Source organism: Pelophylax lessonae (assembly GCF_965119305.1).
Source record: "Pelophylax lessonae genome assembly, chromosome: 2".
Lineage (NCBI taxonomy): Eukaryota > Metazoa > Chordata > Amphibia > Anura > Ranidae > Pelophylax > Pelophylax lessonae.
Genome location: NC_138769.1, coordinates 370,393,135 through 370,407,938, shown reverse-complemented (window position 1 = coordinate 370,407,938; position 14,804 = coordinate 370,393,135). Strand labels below are relative to the sequence as shown.

The 14,804-nt window shown below is 41.4% G+C and overlaps 1 protein-coding gene across 1 annotated transcript in view; it reads left to right on the top strand.

The window, feature by feature from the left end:
• Positions 1 to 2,317: 2,317 nt before the first annotated feature.
• LOC309547249 (myotubularin-related protein 9-like) overlaps positions 2,318 to 14,804 on the top strand; it is a 58,095-nt gene continuing 45,608 nt past the window's right edge. Inside the window, exons 1-5 of the mRNA XM_082247074.1 lie at positions 2,318 to 2,493; positions 2,576 to 2,824; positions 7,300 to 7,459; positions 9,850 to 9,975; positions 10,058 to 10,231. Coding sequence (XP_082103200.1) covers positions 2,628 to 2,824; positions 7,300 to 7,459; positions 9,850 to 9,975; positions 10,058 to 10,231 — 657 coding nt within the window. The 5' untranslated portion in view covers positions 2,318 to 2,493; positions 2,576 to 2,627. The remainder of the gene's footprint in view (positions 2,494 to 2,575; positions 2,825 to 7,299; positions 7,460 to 9,849; positions 9,976 to 10,057; positions 10,232 to 14,804) is intronic.

The window sequence follows — 14,804 nt, the reverse complement described above, 5'->3', positions numbered from 1 at the left end:
GCAAAAAAAAATAAGAATTTATTTTTTTATTTTTTTTATTTTTAATGTATATTGAACACTGATGCTCAGGGGGGGGGGGGTTCAACCCCCCCATATCTACAGCCCTGCATGGATACAATTTATGCATTCCCCAAAATAAAATGAAAAAAATATCCTCTACTCCCTCTAAATTCAGAGGTATTTCTTTGTTTTATACTTTACTTGACCAGAAAGCTGTGTTTAAAAAAATCCACATCTATTAAAGAATGGGAACACGACTTTGGAGTTGTATATAACTCCAAAACTTGGCAAGAAGCATTATCCACCACGTATGCAGCAACCAAAAGTGAACTAACTCAAAAACTACTTTTACGCTGGTACCTTGCTCCACAACATCTATCAAGATTTTCACCACACACATCTTCCACATGCTGGTGAAATTATGGACAGGATGGTTTCTTACTCCATATACTGTGGCCATGTACCTCTCTAGCCTAGCCTCCTAGCATTGTGTTCCCTGGGTAATAAAATAATCCCACTTCAGTTGAGAAATGTACTCCTCCATATTTTGTTAGCAGCCCACCTAACGCTAGTTAGACATTGGAAAGACTCCAACCCTCCTACAGTAGGAAAGGTCATCTAAACTACCCAAACTCACGCCACTTATGAACTAATGTTTGCCCATGTTTAACGACCACTACCAAGGAGTCTCTAAAATGTGGGAACCATGGAAGTCCTGGTACGATAAGTCCTGACAAATCCTTATGAACATATGGTTGTAAATACATAAACTATATGACACTATGTTGTTGTTATGTTCAATGAACTTTTACTCCCCTCCTTAGCTGTAAATGTTCCACTTTGTTTCATTTAATTTACCTTTATTTACGGTATTTAATTTTATGTCTATTTCAGCTTCTGTATTTTATTTGTAAATTCTATTGCACTACTTCTGCAGTACCTTAAAGTGACCCATTTCTTTATTCGCCTTTGGTCGTTTTTGTTTTTATGTTGTACTTTTTAAAATACAATAAAAACGCATTGAAATAAAAAAAAAAAAATCTTGACAGGCGATGAAAGATCCTCTTCTGGACATGGCACCCTATCCCTGGAGCTAAACCAGGACTGACCCTACTAGACCCATAAATATACCTCTGACATTCAGAGACTGCTGGAGTTGAGCCATATTATTTTCCTACTGTGACAATACAACTGATTTACCACTAAAGTCACCCCATCAATTCCACTTCTCCCCCTCTTTGCATCTTTCCACGCTCCTTCCAGCACAATCTCTTTTATTTTTCATCGCCCCTTCATTGATAAACCACCAAATGCATTACTCTACCTTTATCAAGACTACATTAGGTCCCCTGCTCTTGTACCATCCAATAGAGACCCGTAGATGGATCTCACCAGCCTGTAATATACAGTACTACTACAAAAGAGGTACAAATGCTTGAATCTCAGATAATTATACCTAGACACATCCCCTGAACAACATGGACCATTCTGATTATGATTTCTTTGTACCTGTCTCTGCATTTAAGATGGATTTTATATCAAATTGAAACTCTCTGTGGAATGCTGTGTGAGAAAATAATGAAAAAAAAAAAAAAAAAAGACAGAAGTTCTTTCCCTTTCACACACTATACAAAGTAACAACAAGTTTTAACTGGAGTTGGGCTTTTAAAAAAAGAGTGTTTTATTCTTATTATTAAAGCGTTTTTTTTTTTTTTTTACTTTTTTTGACTTTTAACTACAGGTAAGCCTATAATAAGGCTTACCTGTAGGTACAATTAATATCTCCTAAACCTGCACGGTTTAGGAGACATTACCACTGCATGCAGCCGCTGACGAGTGCGGCGCATGCGCTCTGAAGGTCCGGCGGACCTTCAGAGTTCCTTGCCGGGAACTGCCGGAAAATTACTCATCGCGAGTGACGTCATCGCGGCTCCGGCCACTCACAGCGCCGGAGCCGCGGAACCCAGAAGAGACGCTGTGGGATCATGTCCGCTCCCACAGCGGTGTCCGGGGGTCCGTGTCGGGGCTTCGTTCTAAGGTAAGTAATTCGTAATGAGCTAGTATGCGATGCATACTAGCTCATTATGCCTTTGTCTGACAGGGTTTTTTTTTTTTTTTTGTCATTAGAGTTTACTACAGCTTTAAGTAGGTTTTTAGCATCACTGACTATTAGGATTACCTGTGTACTTATAGGCAGCAAAAGCTAACATGAAATCTAATCTCAATGCTACTCTGTCCATCTAGTAAAAAAATGATTGTGCAAGAGTTAATTCGGAGGCTGTTTCCTTTACCATCTGTGTCACAAGAACCACAGTTTCCTTCTTGCAGCAAGTGACATTCCTCCCCCTTATATGCAAGATTTTACATGACAAGTCTATGCATTGCTTCAAATAAAATGTCCCTTATCTGCTAAAGGATACACTTATGATTTACTTCACTGGTAACTATTCCCGAGGCATCTTTTGATTTACCGAAGAGATTCACATTGAACAGGTTAGTATGATCAAAAATTCATTCTCTGATTTTTCTGTCTCTGGATCCTCACATTTACACTTAAGCTGTCTTTATCTCAAAGTGTACAGGTTTTGAACTACAGTTTGCAGTGGTGCTTTTTCCATCACCACTACATGGAGCTTTCACATCTTATTCAGTGTTCCCAAGTGGAAAATGTACGAATGTACTGCCCTCCACAACCTCCTGTCACTGGGACTTTGTGTGTGACCAGCCATCACCTGCTACTCTCTGCCCATCCTCTGAAGGGCGCAAGACTGAACAAATGTGAACTCTGGCTTCTGCACTGTGCTGTGGATTCTGTAGAGAAAAGGTACATACAGTACAAGAGATTGTACATTACATAAGTAAGGAAAATGAGAAATATACATTTGTGCATTTAATTTAAAATTGCCACTGTGTATTATATATATATATATATATATATATATATATATATATATATATATATATTGTAGATACTTGTGTATATAACTATCAGCGCAATAAATATGTGTGCAAAAATAATATGTGTAAATTCGTGACACAACGTGTATATGATGTCAGAACAAGCTGACAATATCCAGCTGCAAACACAAATTGTGTTCCCACTTCACAATACAATAATACTCTTTTTGGTTATTTATACTGTAGATACGTCTATTTTTTTTACTATTCTCGAACCATTATGTTCAACATAATATGTAAAGCTCAGTCTCTGTAGTGGTTTCTACAAACTACATTTGTGCATTTTTTCTAAAAATGTCAGTGTGTGTAATATATATATATATATATATATATATATATATATATGTGTGTGTATTTGTATAGTTACTGTTCATATACAGGTGCATCTCAAAAAATTAGAATATCATCAAAAAGTTCATTTATTTCAATAATTAAATTCAAAAAGTGAAATTCATATATTTTATATAGATGCGTTATATACGGAGTGATATATTTTAAGCATTTTTTTCTTTTAATTTGGATGATTATGGTTTACAGCCAGTGAAAACTCAAAATTCAGTATCTCAGAAAATTAGAATATTACATAAGACCAATAAAAAAAGGCTATTTAATACAGAAATGTTGGCTTACTAAAAAGTATTTTCAAGTATAGTATGCACTCAATACTTGATTGGGACTCTTTTCATGAATTATTGCATCAATGCGGCATGGCATGGAGACGATCAGCCTGTGGCACTGCTAAGGTAATATGGAAGCCCAGGTTTCTTTGATAGAGGCTTTCAGCTTGTTTGCATTGTGGGGTCTGGTGTCTTTCATCCTTCTCTTGGCAATACCTCACAGATTCTCTATGGGGCACAGTGATACTATGATCATTAAACCAGGTATTGGTACTTTTGGCAGTGTGGGCAGGTGCCAAGTCCTGCTGGAAAATTAAATGAGCATCTCCATAAAGCTGGTCAGCAGAGGGAAGCATGAAGTGCTCTAAAATTTCCTGGTAGAGGGCTGCGCTGACTTTGGACTTGATGAAACACAGTGGACCAACACCAGCAGATGACATGGCTCCCCAAATAATCACTGATTGTGGAAACCTCACACTGGACCTCATGCAACTTGGATTCTGTGCCTCTCCACTCTTCCTCCAGACTCTGGGACCTTGATTTACAAATGATATGCAAAATTTTCCACAGTCCGTGATGATTTGATGAGCCATGTCATCTGCTGGTGTTGGTTCACTTTGTTTTATCAAGTCCAAAGTCAGCGCAGCCCTCTACCAGGAAATTTCAGAGCACTTCATGCTTCCCTCTGCTGACCAGCTTTATGGAGATGCTGATTTAATTCTCCAGCAGGACTTAGCACCTGCCTACACTGCCAAAAGCACCAATACTTGGTTTAATGATCATAGTATCACTGTATTTGATTGGCCAGCAAACTCGACTGACCTAAACACCATAGAGAATCTGTGGGGTATTATCAAGAGGAAAATGAGAGACCCAACAATGCTGATAAGCTGAAAGCCACTATCAAAGCAACCTGGGCTTCCATAACACCTCCGCAGTGCCACAGGCTGATCGCCTCCATGCCACGCCACATAGATGTAGTAATTCATACAAAAGGAGCCCCCGTCCAAGTATTAAGTGCATACTATACTGCACATGGACATATTTTTCAGTGGGCCAACCTTTTTGTATTAAAAATCCTTTTTTTTATTGTTCTTATGTAATATATACATTTTCTGAGATACAAAATTTTTGGTTTTCATTAGCTTTAAGCCATAAACATCAAAATTAAAAGAAAGAAATGCTTGAACTATATCACTCCGTGTGTAACGCATCTATATAAAATTTATGAGTTCCACTTTTTGAATTGAATTACTGAAATAAATTAACTCTTTGATGAGATGCATCTGTGTGTGTGTGTATAATATATATATATATATATATATATATATATAATATTACCAAAAGTATTGGGACATCCGCCTTTACACGCACATGAACTTTTATGACATCCCAGTCTTGGTCCGTAGGGTTCAATATTGAGTTGGCCCACCCTTTGCAGCTTTTACAGCTTCAACTCTTCTGGGAAGGCTGTCCTCAAGTTTTAGGAGTGTGTCCAGGGGAATGTTTAACCATTCTTCCAGAAGTGCATTTGTGAGGCCAGGCACTGATGTGGACGATAAAGCCTGGCTTACAGTCTCCACTCCACATCCCAAAGGTTGAGGTCAGGACTCTGTGCAGGCCGGTCAAGCTCCTCCACCCCAAACTCGCTCATCCATGTCTTTATGGACCTTGCTTTGTGCACTGGTCCAAATCATTTGGTAGAGGGGAGGGGGGGGGGGGACATTTTGGACAATTTCATGCTCCCAACTTTGTGGGAACAGTTTGGGGATGGCCCCTTCCTGTTCCAACTTGACTGCGCACCAGTGCACAAAGCAAGGTGCATAAAGACACGGATAAGCGTGTTTGGGGTGGAGAAACTTGACTGGCCTACACAGAGTCCTTACCTCAACCTGACTGAACACCTTTGGGATGAATTAGAGCGGAGACTACGAGCCTAAAAAAAACCTGACAGGCTTTTTTCTCTTTCCCTATGAAAAAAGTTTATGCTGTAGATCTACTTTAGGTATGGTTTAAACAAAGGTGTCTTAGCATACGGAGCAGGAGTCTCCAAACTTTCCAAACAAAGGGCCATTTTACTGTCCTTCAGGCTTTAGGGGGGCCAGACTGTGGCTGGTGAGAGTAGAAAATGCCATTCAGTCAATAGGAGTAAGCAATACCCCATCATCAGTTTTAATGAGGGGAATAGCCCCCATTGTTGGTATTAGTGGGAGGAATAGCATCCCATTGTTGGTATCAGTGGGAGAAATAGCGCCCCATTGTTTGCATTAGTGGGAGAAATAGCACCCTATTGTTGGTATCAGTGGGTGAATAGTACCCCCCATTGCTGGCATCAGTGAGAGGAATAGTGCCCCAATGTTGGCATCAGTTGGAAGAATAGTGCCACACTGTTGGTGTCATTGGGAGGAATGGTGCCCCACCATTGGCATCAGCGGGAGAAATAGTGCCCCAAGGGCTGGATAAAGGCAAGCAAAGGGCCGCAGTTTGGAGAACACTGGTCCAGAGCATGAGGGTTTGAGAGAAAAACTACTCTACAGTCCTACACTCCAAACTCTGACATTGCTCTTTTAACCTATTTATTAAAACACAGGGGTTAAATATAGCTGTGTATTGGCCTTCGTACAGTTTCTGTTACAATTTTTTGCTATTTCAAGATTTAGTTGTAGCATGTGTGTACCAAGTAATTCAGATTATGCAAAGCTTTTAAGCACTGTTGCCCCCCCCCCCCCCCCAAAACAAAATGCTAATTATTTGGCTGCATAGAGCTTCCACTCATGTGAATCAAAGAACCAGAATAAGCATACAGAAAACTTTAAGAAGCCAAAATTCTTTATCTCTGCATTTGTCGTGGGCCAGTCACTTAAACTTTTTGAGCCGATGCATCAGATGAGCCAGGCTATTGGCATTTTTTATAATCAGCCTATATGTTTTTTATGCTAGGTTTCCTGTTGTGGTTGTATAGCCAAATGTTTTGTCTTCATATTGGATTAAGCAGCAAAGGGGTCAAAACCCCTGTCCAGTCTATTGTTTACTGTCTGTGTAGTAGTGGGGAAATTTCCCATCCCTTCCTGTTCCAGAAATGCAACAAGAAGAGGAAATCTCTATGTTTTCCCTGTTGGAAGATTGCCCTTTACCCATTGTTCTTGGAACAACTCTAAAATGCTGGATTTTCTTCCCTTTCTTAGTGACATTAGTCACCATTACAAATTGAGGAATACATCTACCCAGCAAGTGTAAAAAAAAAATCAACATAGGGTCCAACCCTTTCCCACTCTAAAACCAAAAAAGGTCTTGCTTAGAGATACAATAACTCTTGTTTAATGCAATCAGTAAGATTTTCCATGAAAAAGGACCACATTGTTCCCTAAATGATTCAGATCTATCCATTCCTCAATCCCCATCACCTGAAGTTTTTTTAATTTTCCCAGTTTAAGTATCTGCAGCATCAATGTCCGCATATGGCAAGGTAATAGGTTTCTGTTCAAATTTCCGTTATGTATGTGCATGTGGTAGTGGAATTGTTAACTCTATAGGAGGAAGTATGGGTGTGCCACATGTTCTCTAGAAGACTTTGTAGAATATACAGCATAGGTACTATATCAATGTGTAAAGTACATTTCTTAAATTCATGTCATTTGCTTTACATTAGTAAGCAAACCTGTGTTCTCTTCTACTGTTTTCTTCAATTCTGTATTTTAGATGCTATTATTATTACGTTTTGTAGTGTGCATAACATAGCAGTGTTAAAGAACAAGGAGAATGGCCAAGAAGGGGAAACCAGCACCGGTTCAGGAATTGTCACACTTAGGTGTAAAGACTTGAGGGTCATCCAGCTGGAGATACCTGGCATGGAGGAGACACTGAATGTTTGCCGATCTGTGAAGGTCAGTTACAATATGGCACTTAAAATACAGAACAATGAACAAATTATGCATCGTTGTATTAATATATTTATTGTATTATTTTCATATAACAATTCTAACAGTGGATACAGTATACTCATTTATTAAACCATCACTGAAATATAGTAGTCTTCCTCTTATCAACTATTCAACCTTTCTTTTTGAAGATGCACTAAGAAACCCACAACTGGTTTGTTTTTAAATTATTGAACAAAAGGCATTTTCTTTTCCAGTTTAGATAGAGTAAAGCAGGCATGTCTAACCTGCGACCCGGGGGCCGCATGCGGCCCACAACCTCAGGCAATGCTGCCCACTGCCCCCTGACAATTTTTTTTTTTTTTTGCTGGGGAGGAAGAAAGTCGAGTCGGGGGCACGGCCACAGAGACAGCCTCGGATGGGGATCAACCACTAGTTGTGTTAAATTAGTGCTGGGGGGGGCGCGGCAGCACGGGAAGGGTGCGACGGCGTTTTATTACTTATATACCATAACTAATAGTATATATTTTATATGCGGCCCGGGAAAATTTCTATACACTCAATGTGGCCCAGAGAAGCCAAAAGGTTGGACACCCATGGAGTAAAGGAAGGCTATAACCCCTATTGGGGAGATTTTCTTTCACTTCCTTTTCAATAGTCACAACAAGAAGTGGGTGGAAAGCTTGGTAGTCGCTAGGGTCACCATAACTAGTGTCTTCATTGTAAAGAGAGTGGATCACCCTAACAGGAACACAGACAGAAAAAACAATCTCTGAAAGGTCTATCCAAAACTACACAGATGTTTGACCTTTAGTTTTACTTTAAAGAGGACCTAGTGTTAGATATTTTTGGATGTGTTTTTCATGCAAATAATTGCAAGTTCTTTGTCTGTTATTGGGATGTAACATAAAGTTTTTCTGACGCGTCATCTGTAATGAGAGGATTAGAAGGACTGGCATTGCTGACTTCCTTCTACAAATAAAACAAAATTTTTTCAGTACTGTCAATGATATTTTTTTTTTCTTCTGCACTAACATTCACATTTTTAGGATAAGCTATTGGGGTGTACCCCTGTTCTAAGTTCCAAGGAATAATAATACACAAAGCAGAATGTTAACACAACCATTAGAAAAAAATTGCAACTGCCACCATTTTTTTACAGGGTTTAGGAGTGTGTCTAGGGGAATGCTGGACCATTCTTCCAGAAGAACGTTGGTGAGGTCCGCTCTAATTCATCCCAAAGGTGTTCTATTGGGTTGAGGTCAGGACTCTGTGCAGGCCAGTCAAGTTCCTCCACCCCCAAAGTCGCTCATCCATGTCTTTATGGACCTTGCTTTGTGCAGTGGTGCAAATCATTTGATGGAGGGGGAATATGGTTTGGGGTTTTTGGCTTTGGCCCCTTAGTTCCAGTGATGAGAATTTTTAAGTCATCAGTATATCAAGACATTTTTGACAATTTCAGGCTCAAACTTTGTGGGAACAGTTTGGGGATGGCCCCTTCCTGTTTCAACATGACTGCACACCAGTGCACAAAGCAAGGTTCATAAAGACATGGATGTGCGATTTTGGGGTGGAGGAATTTGACTGGCCTGCACAGAATCCTGACCTCAACCCGGTAGAACACATTTAGGATTAATTAGAGCAGAGACTGTGAGCCAGTCTTTCTCATCTACATCAGTGCCTGACCTCACAAATGCGCTTCTGTAAGAGTGGTCAAACATTCCCATAGTCACACTCCTAAGCTTTGTGGACAGCCTTCCCAGAAGAGTTGAAGCTGCTATAGCTGCAAAGGGTGGGCCAACTCAATTTTGAACCCTACGGACTAACACTGGGATGCCATTAGCATTCAAGTGCATGTAAAGGCAGGCGTCCCAATACGTTTGGTAATATAGTGTGTAATTGTTTAGAAATTCGAAGTTATTTTCTAGCAAAAAAAAAAAAAGAAATAGCCCTGGACGAAATTAAACTTGTCCTTGGTAAGTGATTCAAAGTATTGAAGCAAGAAAACCACAATAAGTCCCGGGTTCACACTACCGCGACTTGTCAGGCGACTGGTCAGCCTGACAAGTCGCGGTCCATTCTGTGCTACGGGAACCGTTCTAATAGGAGCAACTCAAGTCGCTCCGACTTAGAAAATAGTTCCTGTACTACTTCGGGGTGACATCGGAGCGACTTGCATTGATTTCCATTATGTGAAGTCCGTGCAAGTCGCACCGCGACTTCACAGGTCGCCCCCGAAGTCGGATCGCCATAGTGGGAACCGACACTTACAGCCAGGTATTTTGGATGTTTGTAAAAAGAATTCAGCAATGGTATCCTCCATGTTCATGACGAGTTTCTTTTACAGGTTATCTCCAGCCAACATGTAATGACTATAACTTCATATACATCCACAGGCTCTCTCCTCCTTGAATTCTGTTACCCTCACCTACCCATTTTTCTTTAGACCTGCTGGATGCAAGTTGGGTAAAGGATGGCCAAGGGACACCATGGAAATATTTTACCAAAAGCTAAAAGCTGAGGTAACAAACTGTCTACATCTTTTCCTGCATGCTCAAATAGTAAAAGTATGCTACTTACAGTTTTTGTTGTATTTCTTCCTAGACAAACTCTTGGAGATTGAGTCATGTTAATGCCGGTTTTAGACTTTGTCCTAGTTACCCAGAAAAGGTTATTGTGCCTGTATCCTGTTCTGATGATTCTCTGAGGAAGGCTGCAGCTTTCAGGCAGGGACACAGGTTTCCCATACTTAGTTACCACCACCGGAGCAGTAAAGCGGTATGTTAGGCATGGTATTATTCTCAACTATCTCTAGACTGCAGAAATTCTATCTTTTTCCAAAGTTTTTCCTATCATTGTGTATCAGATGGCAAGAATACTTGATGATATGAATTAAAATAAAATCCCAGCAAGCAAGTGTTCATCATACTGTTTGGGGTTATGTAGTACTAGATGTGTTGTTTATCTGCATCCTGAAAATGGTATGTAGTGCTCACTCCCGCAGGAGCCAACAGTTTTTTTTTCCCATAGTTGCATCCGCAGCCAGGCACACAGTCACAGTCACTCCTTTGGCTCAACGAACACTCTACGAGTATGCTTTTTGGATGCTTTTTTGCGAAGCTTGAACTTGGATAGGAGTAGAGTAACAGTGGAATACTCCAGTAACATTAACCACTTTACCACCGGAGGATTTTCCTGCTTAACGTCCAGGCCACTTTTTTGCAACTTGCCACTGCGCGAATTTAACTGACAATTGCGCGGTCATGCAACCCAGTACCCAAACGAAATTTACGTCCTTTTTTTCCCCACAAACAGAGCTTCCTTTTGATGGTATTTGATCACCTCTGCGCTTTTCATTTTTTGCGATATTAATAAAAAAACTGCGAAAATTTTGCGCAAAAATTGACATTTTCTACTTTGACAGTTAAAAAATATCCAATATATTCAATTTTTGTCATATATTTAGGCCAAAATGTATTTAGCTACATGTCTTTGTATTTTAAATTCTCAATGAGCATATTTTTTACCGCTTTGAGACCAGAAGATTTTACCCCATTCCTGACCAGGCTATATTTTGCGATTCGGCACTGCGTTACTTTAACGGACAATTGCGTGGTCGTGCGACGCTGGACCCAAATTACATTTATGTCCTTTTTTCCCCACAAATAGAACTTTCTTTTGGTGGTATTTGATCACCTGTGCGATTTTTTAATTTTTGAAAAAAAAAAGAGCGACAATTTTGAAAAAAAAACAACACAATATTTTTTAAATTCTGATATATAACATTCCCAAAAAAAATTTAAAAATCTAAATTTTTTAACATTTTAGGCCAATTTGTTTTCTGCTACATATTTTTGGTAAAAAAAAATCACAATAAGCGTATTTTGGTTTGCGCAAAAGTTATTGCGTTTACTAACTACGGAAAGATTTGTTATTTTTATTGTTTATTTTTTTTTACTAGTAGTGGCGGCGATCTGCGTTTTTTTTGCGGGACTGCGACATTGCGGCGAACAGATTGGACCCCTAACTGACATTTTTTACACTTTTGGGGGTACCAGTGACATTACTACAGTAATCAGTGCTATAAATATGCACTGTTACTGTAATAATGACACTGGCAGGGAAGGGGTTAACTTTATTGGTAATCAAGGGGTTAAATGTATGCCTCATGCTTACTGACGTGTGTGGGGGGAGGGGGTTGTGTGACACAGACATAGATCGCAGGTTCAGCTATGCTGAATCCTGTAATCTGTCCCTGTCTGGCGGATTTCCTCACTCGATCCCCGACGATCGGGAAAGAGCGGCGGTGATCACCACCTCTCCTCCCCTGGCCCGACTCCCACTGTGTCTGAATACACCGCCCAGAGAGGGGAGAGTCTGGTGACGTAGGTCTACATCACCAGACGTTAACGAGCCACTTTGCCGCAGTAGCAGCACACTGACCAGTGGTAAAGAAGTTAACAGCAACTTGAGGACATTAATCTTCCTCCTATTATTGTGAGTCCTTACACAAGCACTTGGTGGACTGAGCTGTACTGGGACACCAAGCATTATATGCCCTTTAAACAGTGCTAACTTTAGTACCCAAGGGATAGCAGCCGCAAACAGTCTCAGGGATCTCTCACTCCAGTATGTACTGTCTAATGTGCTTGGATAGTTAGACGCCTCCTTCCAATATCTTCCACACACCTTTTCCAGTGATACTAGACCAGATCCCCAGTCAGCTCTTCTAGCAGAATTGACCCCCCCAGCTAGCCTAACTGGGACCTTTATTAACAGCAGACACATGACAAGCCTGGCCGAGAGGGCAGCAGCCCCCCCCCCCCCCAGGCTGGGATATTCCCCTCTAGGACAAGAACCTCTCTGCTCCAGATCTCAGAGTATTTATACATTCTCCAAGCCACCATCTGGGCACCTCTCCCCAGGAATTGGCCAGGGCTGCATAAATATTCGGCTGCTAATTTGACTCTCCCAGCCCACTATCATCCAGAACCTTTCCAGACAGATAGAGTGAAACAGCCACCCCTGAAGCCAGTAGAACAGAAAACAGACCAAAGCCAACACATGGTCTACTGAGACAGTAACTAAATCTACCTAACCTAGCACATACAGTATCTAGGCGGGTGCTACAGGTATAGTAGGCATTTCTTTCAACTGCACTGGTATTTCTTGGTGCTGAGCTTTATGCACTGAAAATAAGTGTAATTGCTGCTCCCTTATCTGTCAATATATTGTTATAGTGGCTGTAAAGGCACAAGGTTTTTTACCTCAACGCATTCTATGCATGAAGGTAAAAAACCTTCTGTGTGCAGGAGCCCCCAGACCCCCCTATTACTTACCTGAGCCCCCTATTGATCTAGCGATGTCAACGAGAGCCTTGCCTCTCCAGAGACTCGGGAGACGCGGGTCAGGAGTACCTGCTTGGGTGTCTCCAAAGTAAGCTGGCACCCGGCAGGAGGGAGGAGCCACCGGCGACCCGAAAAGAGGAGGATATGGGCTGCTCTGTGCACCATTGCACAGAGCAGGTAAGTTTAACATGTTTGTTATAAAAAAAAAAACAAGGCTTCAGTATCAGTTTATGTGTCCCTAACATTAGAGCAACTCCTACCGTGTTTCCCCAAAAATAAGACCTACTGTTGGTTTCGGGGAGGGCTGCAATATAAGTCCTACCCCGAATAAAGACCTTAGTTTAGTGTTTGTAAAATCCTAGTATCCACTCTATTACTGTGGTATATAATGTCCAGTGTGTTTCTGTAATCGAATTGTGTGAAATACCTTCGGTACAGCGCCGCTTGGCGCTCAGCTGATCTCCCGCTCTGCTCTTCTCCTCCTTTCATAGCTGTCAGTAGAGGATCTCAGCCCCTCCCCTCTGCAGTGTTCAGAGCGGGTCACGGAAGCACACATTCCTGTATCTCGACTCTCTCCTCCCTCTGCTGACCGCTGTCGGTAGCGCGCACATTCCTGTATCTCAGCTCTCTCCTCCCTCTGCTGGCCGCTGTCGGTATCGCACACATTAATGTATCTCGGCTCTCTCCTCCCTCTGCTGGCGCTTCTGTGACCCCCAGCTGTCAGCGGGGGAAGAAGAGGAGAGCAGAGCGGGAGATGAGCTGAGCGCTGAGCGCCGAGCGGTGCTTTACCGACGAAATGAATGGAATGGGATGCTGTGCCCATGTAAACGCGAGCCGTAGCAAACACATAGGTTTGTACCTAACGTAACACTTAACTGTCTTAACTGTTTTTTTTATTTTGGATAGAGTAAGGTAGGGTTATAGCCCCTGTCAGTTTTTTTGCCATCTGTATCCCAGTGGGAGATTTACCTTCACTTCTTTTCTCATTGCCAAAACAGGAAGTGAGAGTAAATCCCTGAAAATTAGGGGGATCCCTTGGGGCCCCCAGGCCACAATAACTAGTGTCCCCATTGGAATATTTCCCCTCCATTACTTTTCTAGAGACAGTCCAAAATTTGGGATTTTCTTTTACTTTCACTTTCATGATAATGGTAGAGAGGGTAAACAGGTGTTGTAATCCCCTTCCACTCTGTCCAAAACTAAAAAAAAAAGGTTTGCCTGTACTTTCTTTATTCTTTAACCCTTTAAGCTGAATCCTCTCTTGCAGTGGAGCTGCTCCTTTACTGCGAGGGTTAAATGTTTGTTACGTCTAGAGCAGGGGTCTCAAACTGGTGGCCCTCCAGCGGTTGCAGAACTACAATTCTCATGAGGCTTTGCAAGGCTGACAGTTACAAGCATGACTCCCATATTTAGAGAAATGATGGGACTTGTAGTTCCCGCAACAGCTGGAGGGTTGCTGGTTTGCGACCCCTGATCTAGGGAACAGGGAAAAGCAGTTTCACTTACTTGATCCTCTGCTCCCGCAGGCTCCTCCGTGCTTCAAGAGCAGTTCCCGCAGCCTCTTTTCCCCTATGCTCCAGCATTTAAATGCCCTTTGACATAAACAAGACCAATGCAGGGTCCGTAGCTCTGCATTAAACATGAGGATGCTCGTGTGCCCGGGGGAGTGGAGCATCATGAAAGTAAACCTGCTTTTCTCATCCCCTAGAACTAAACAAGCATTTAGCCCCCTTTCACACTTATGCGACCTAAAAGTCACTCGATTTTACTGTGATTTTACCATGATTTTGACTGGACTTGAAGCAATGCCTATGTCTTTGAACCTCAAAACGCATTAAAATCGTCCCAAAGTAGTGCAGGGACTATTTTGAAGTTGTTGTGACTTGAAGTTGTACAGATATGAACAGTAATCATTGGAAATCATGGAGTACGACTTTTCATGTGACTTTACACCCCTCTCCTTCAAGATTAAGGCTTCAATAGCCAAGCTGTCAAATTTAGAG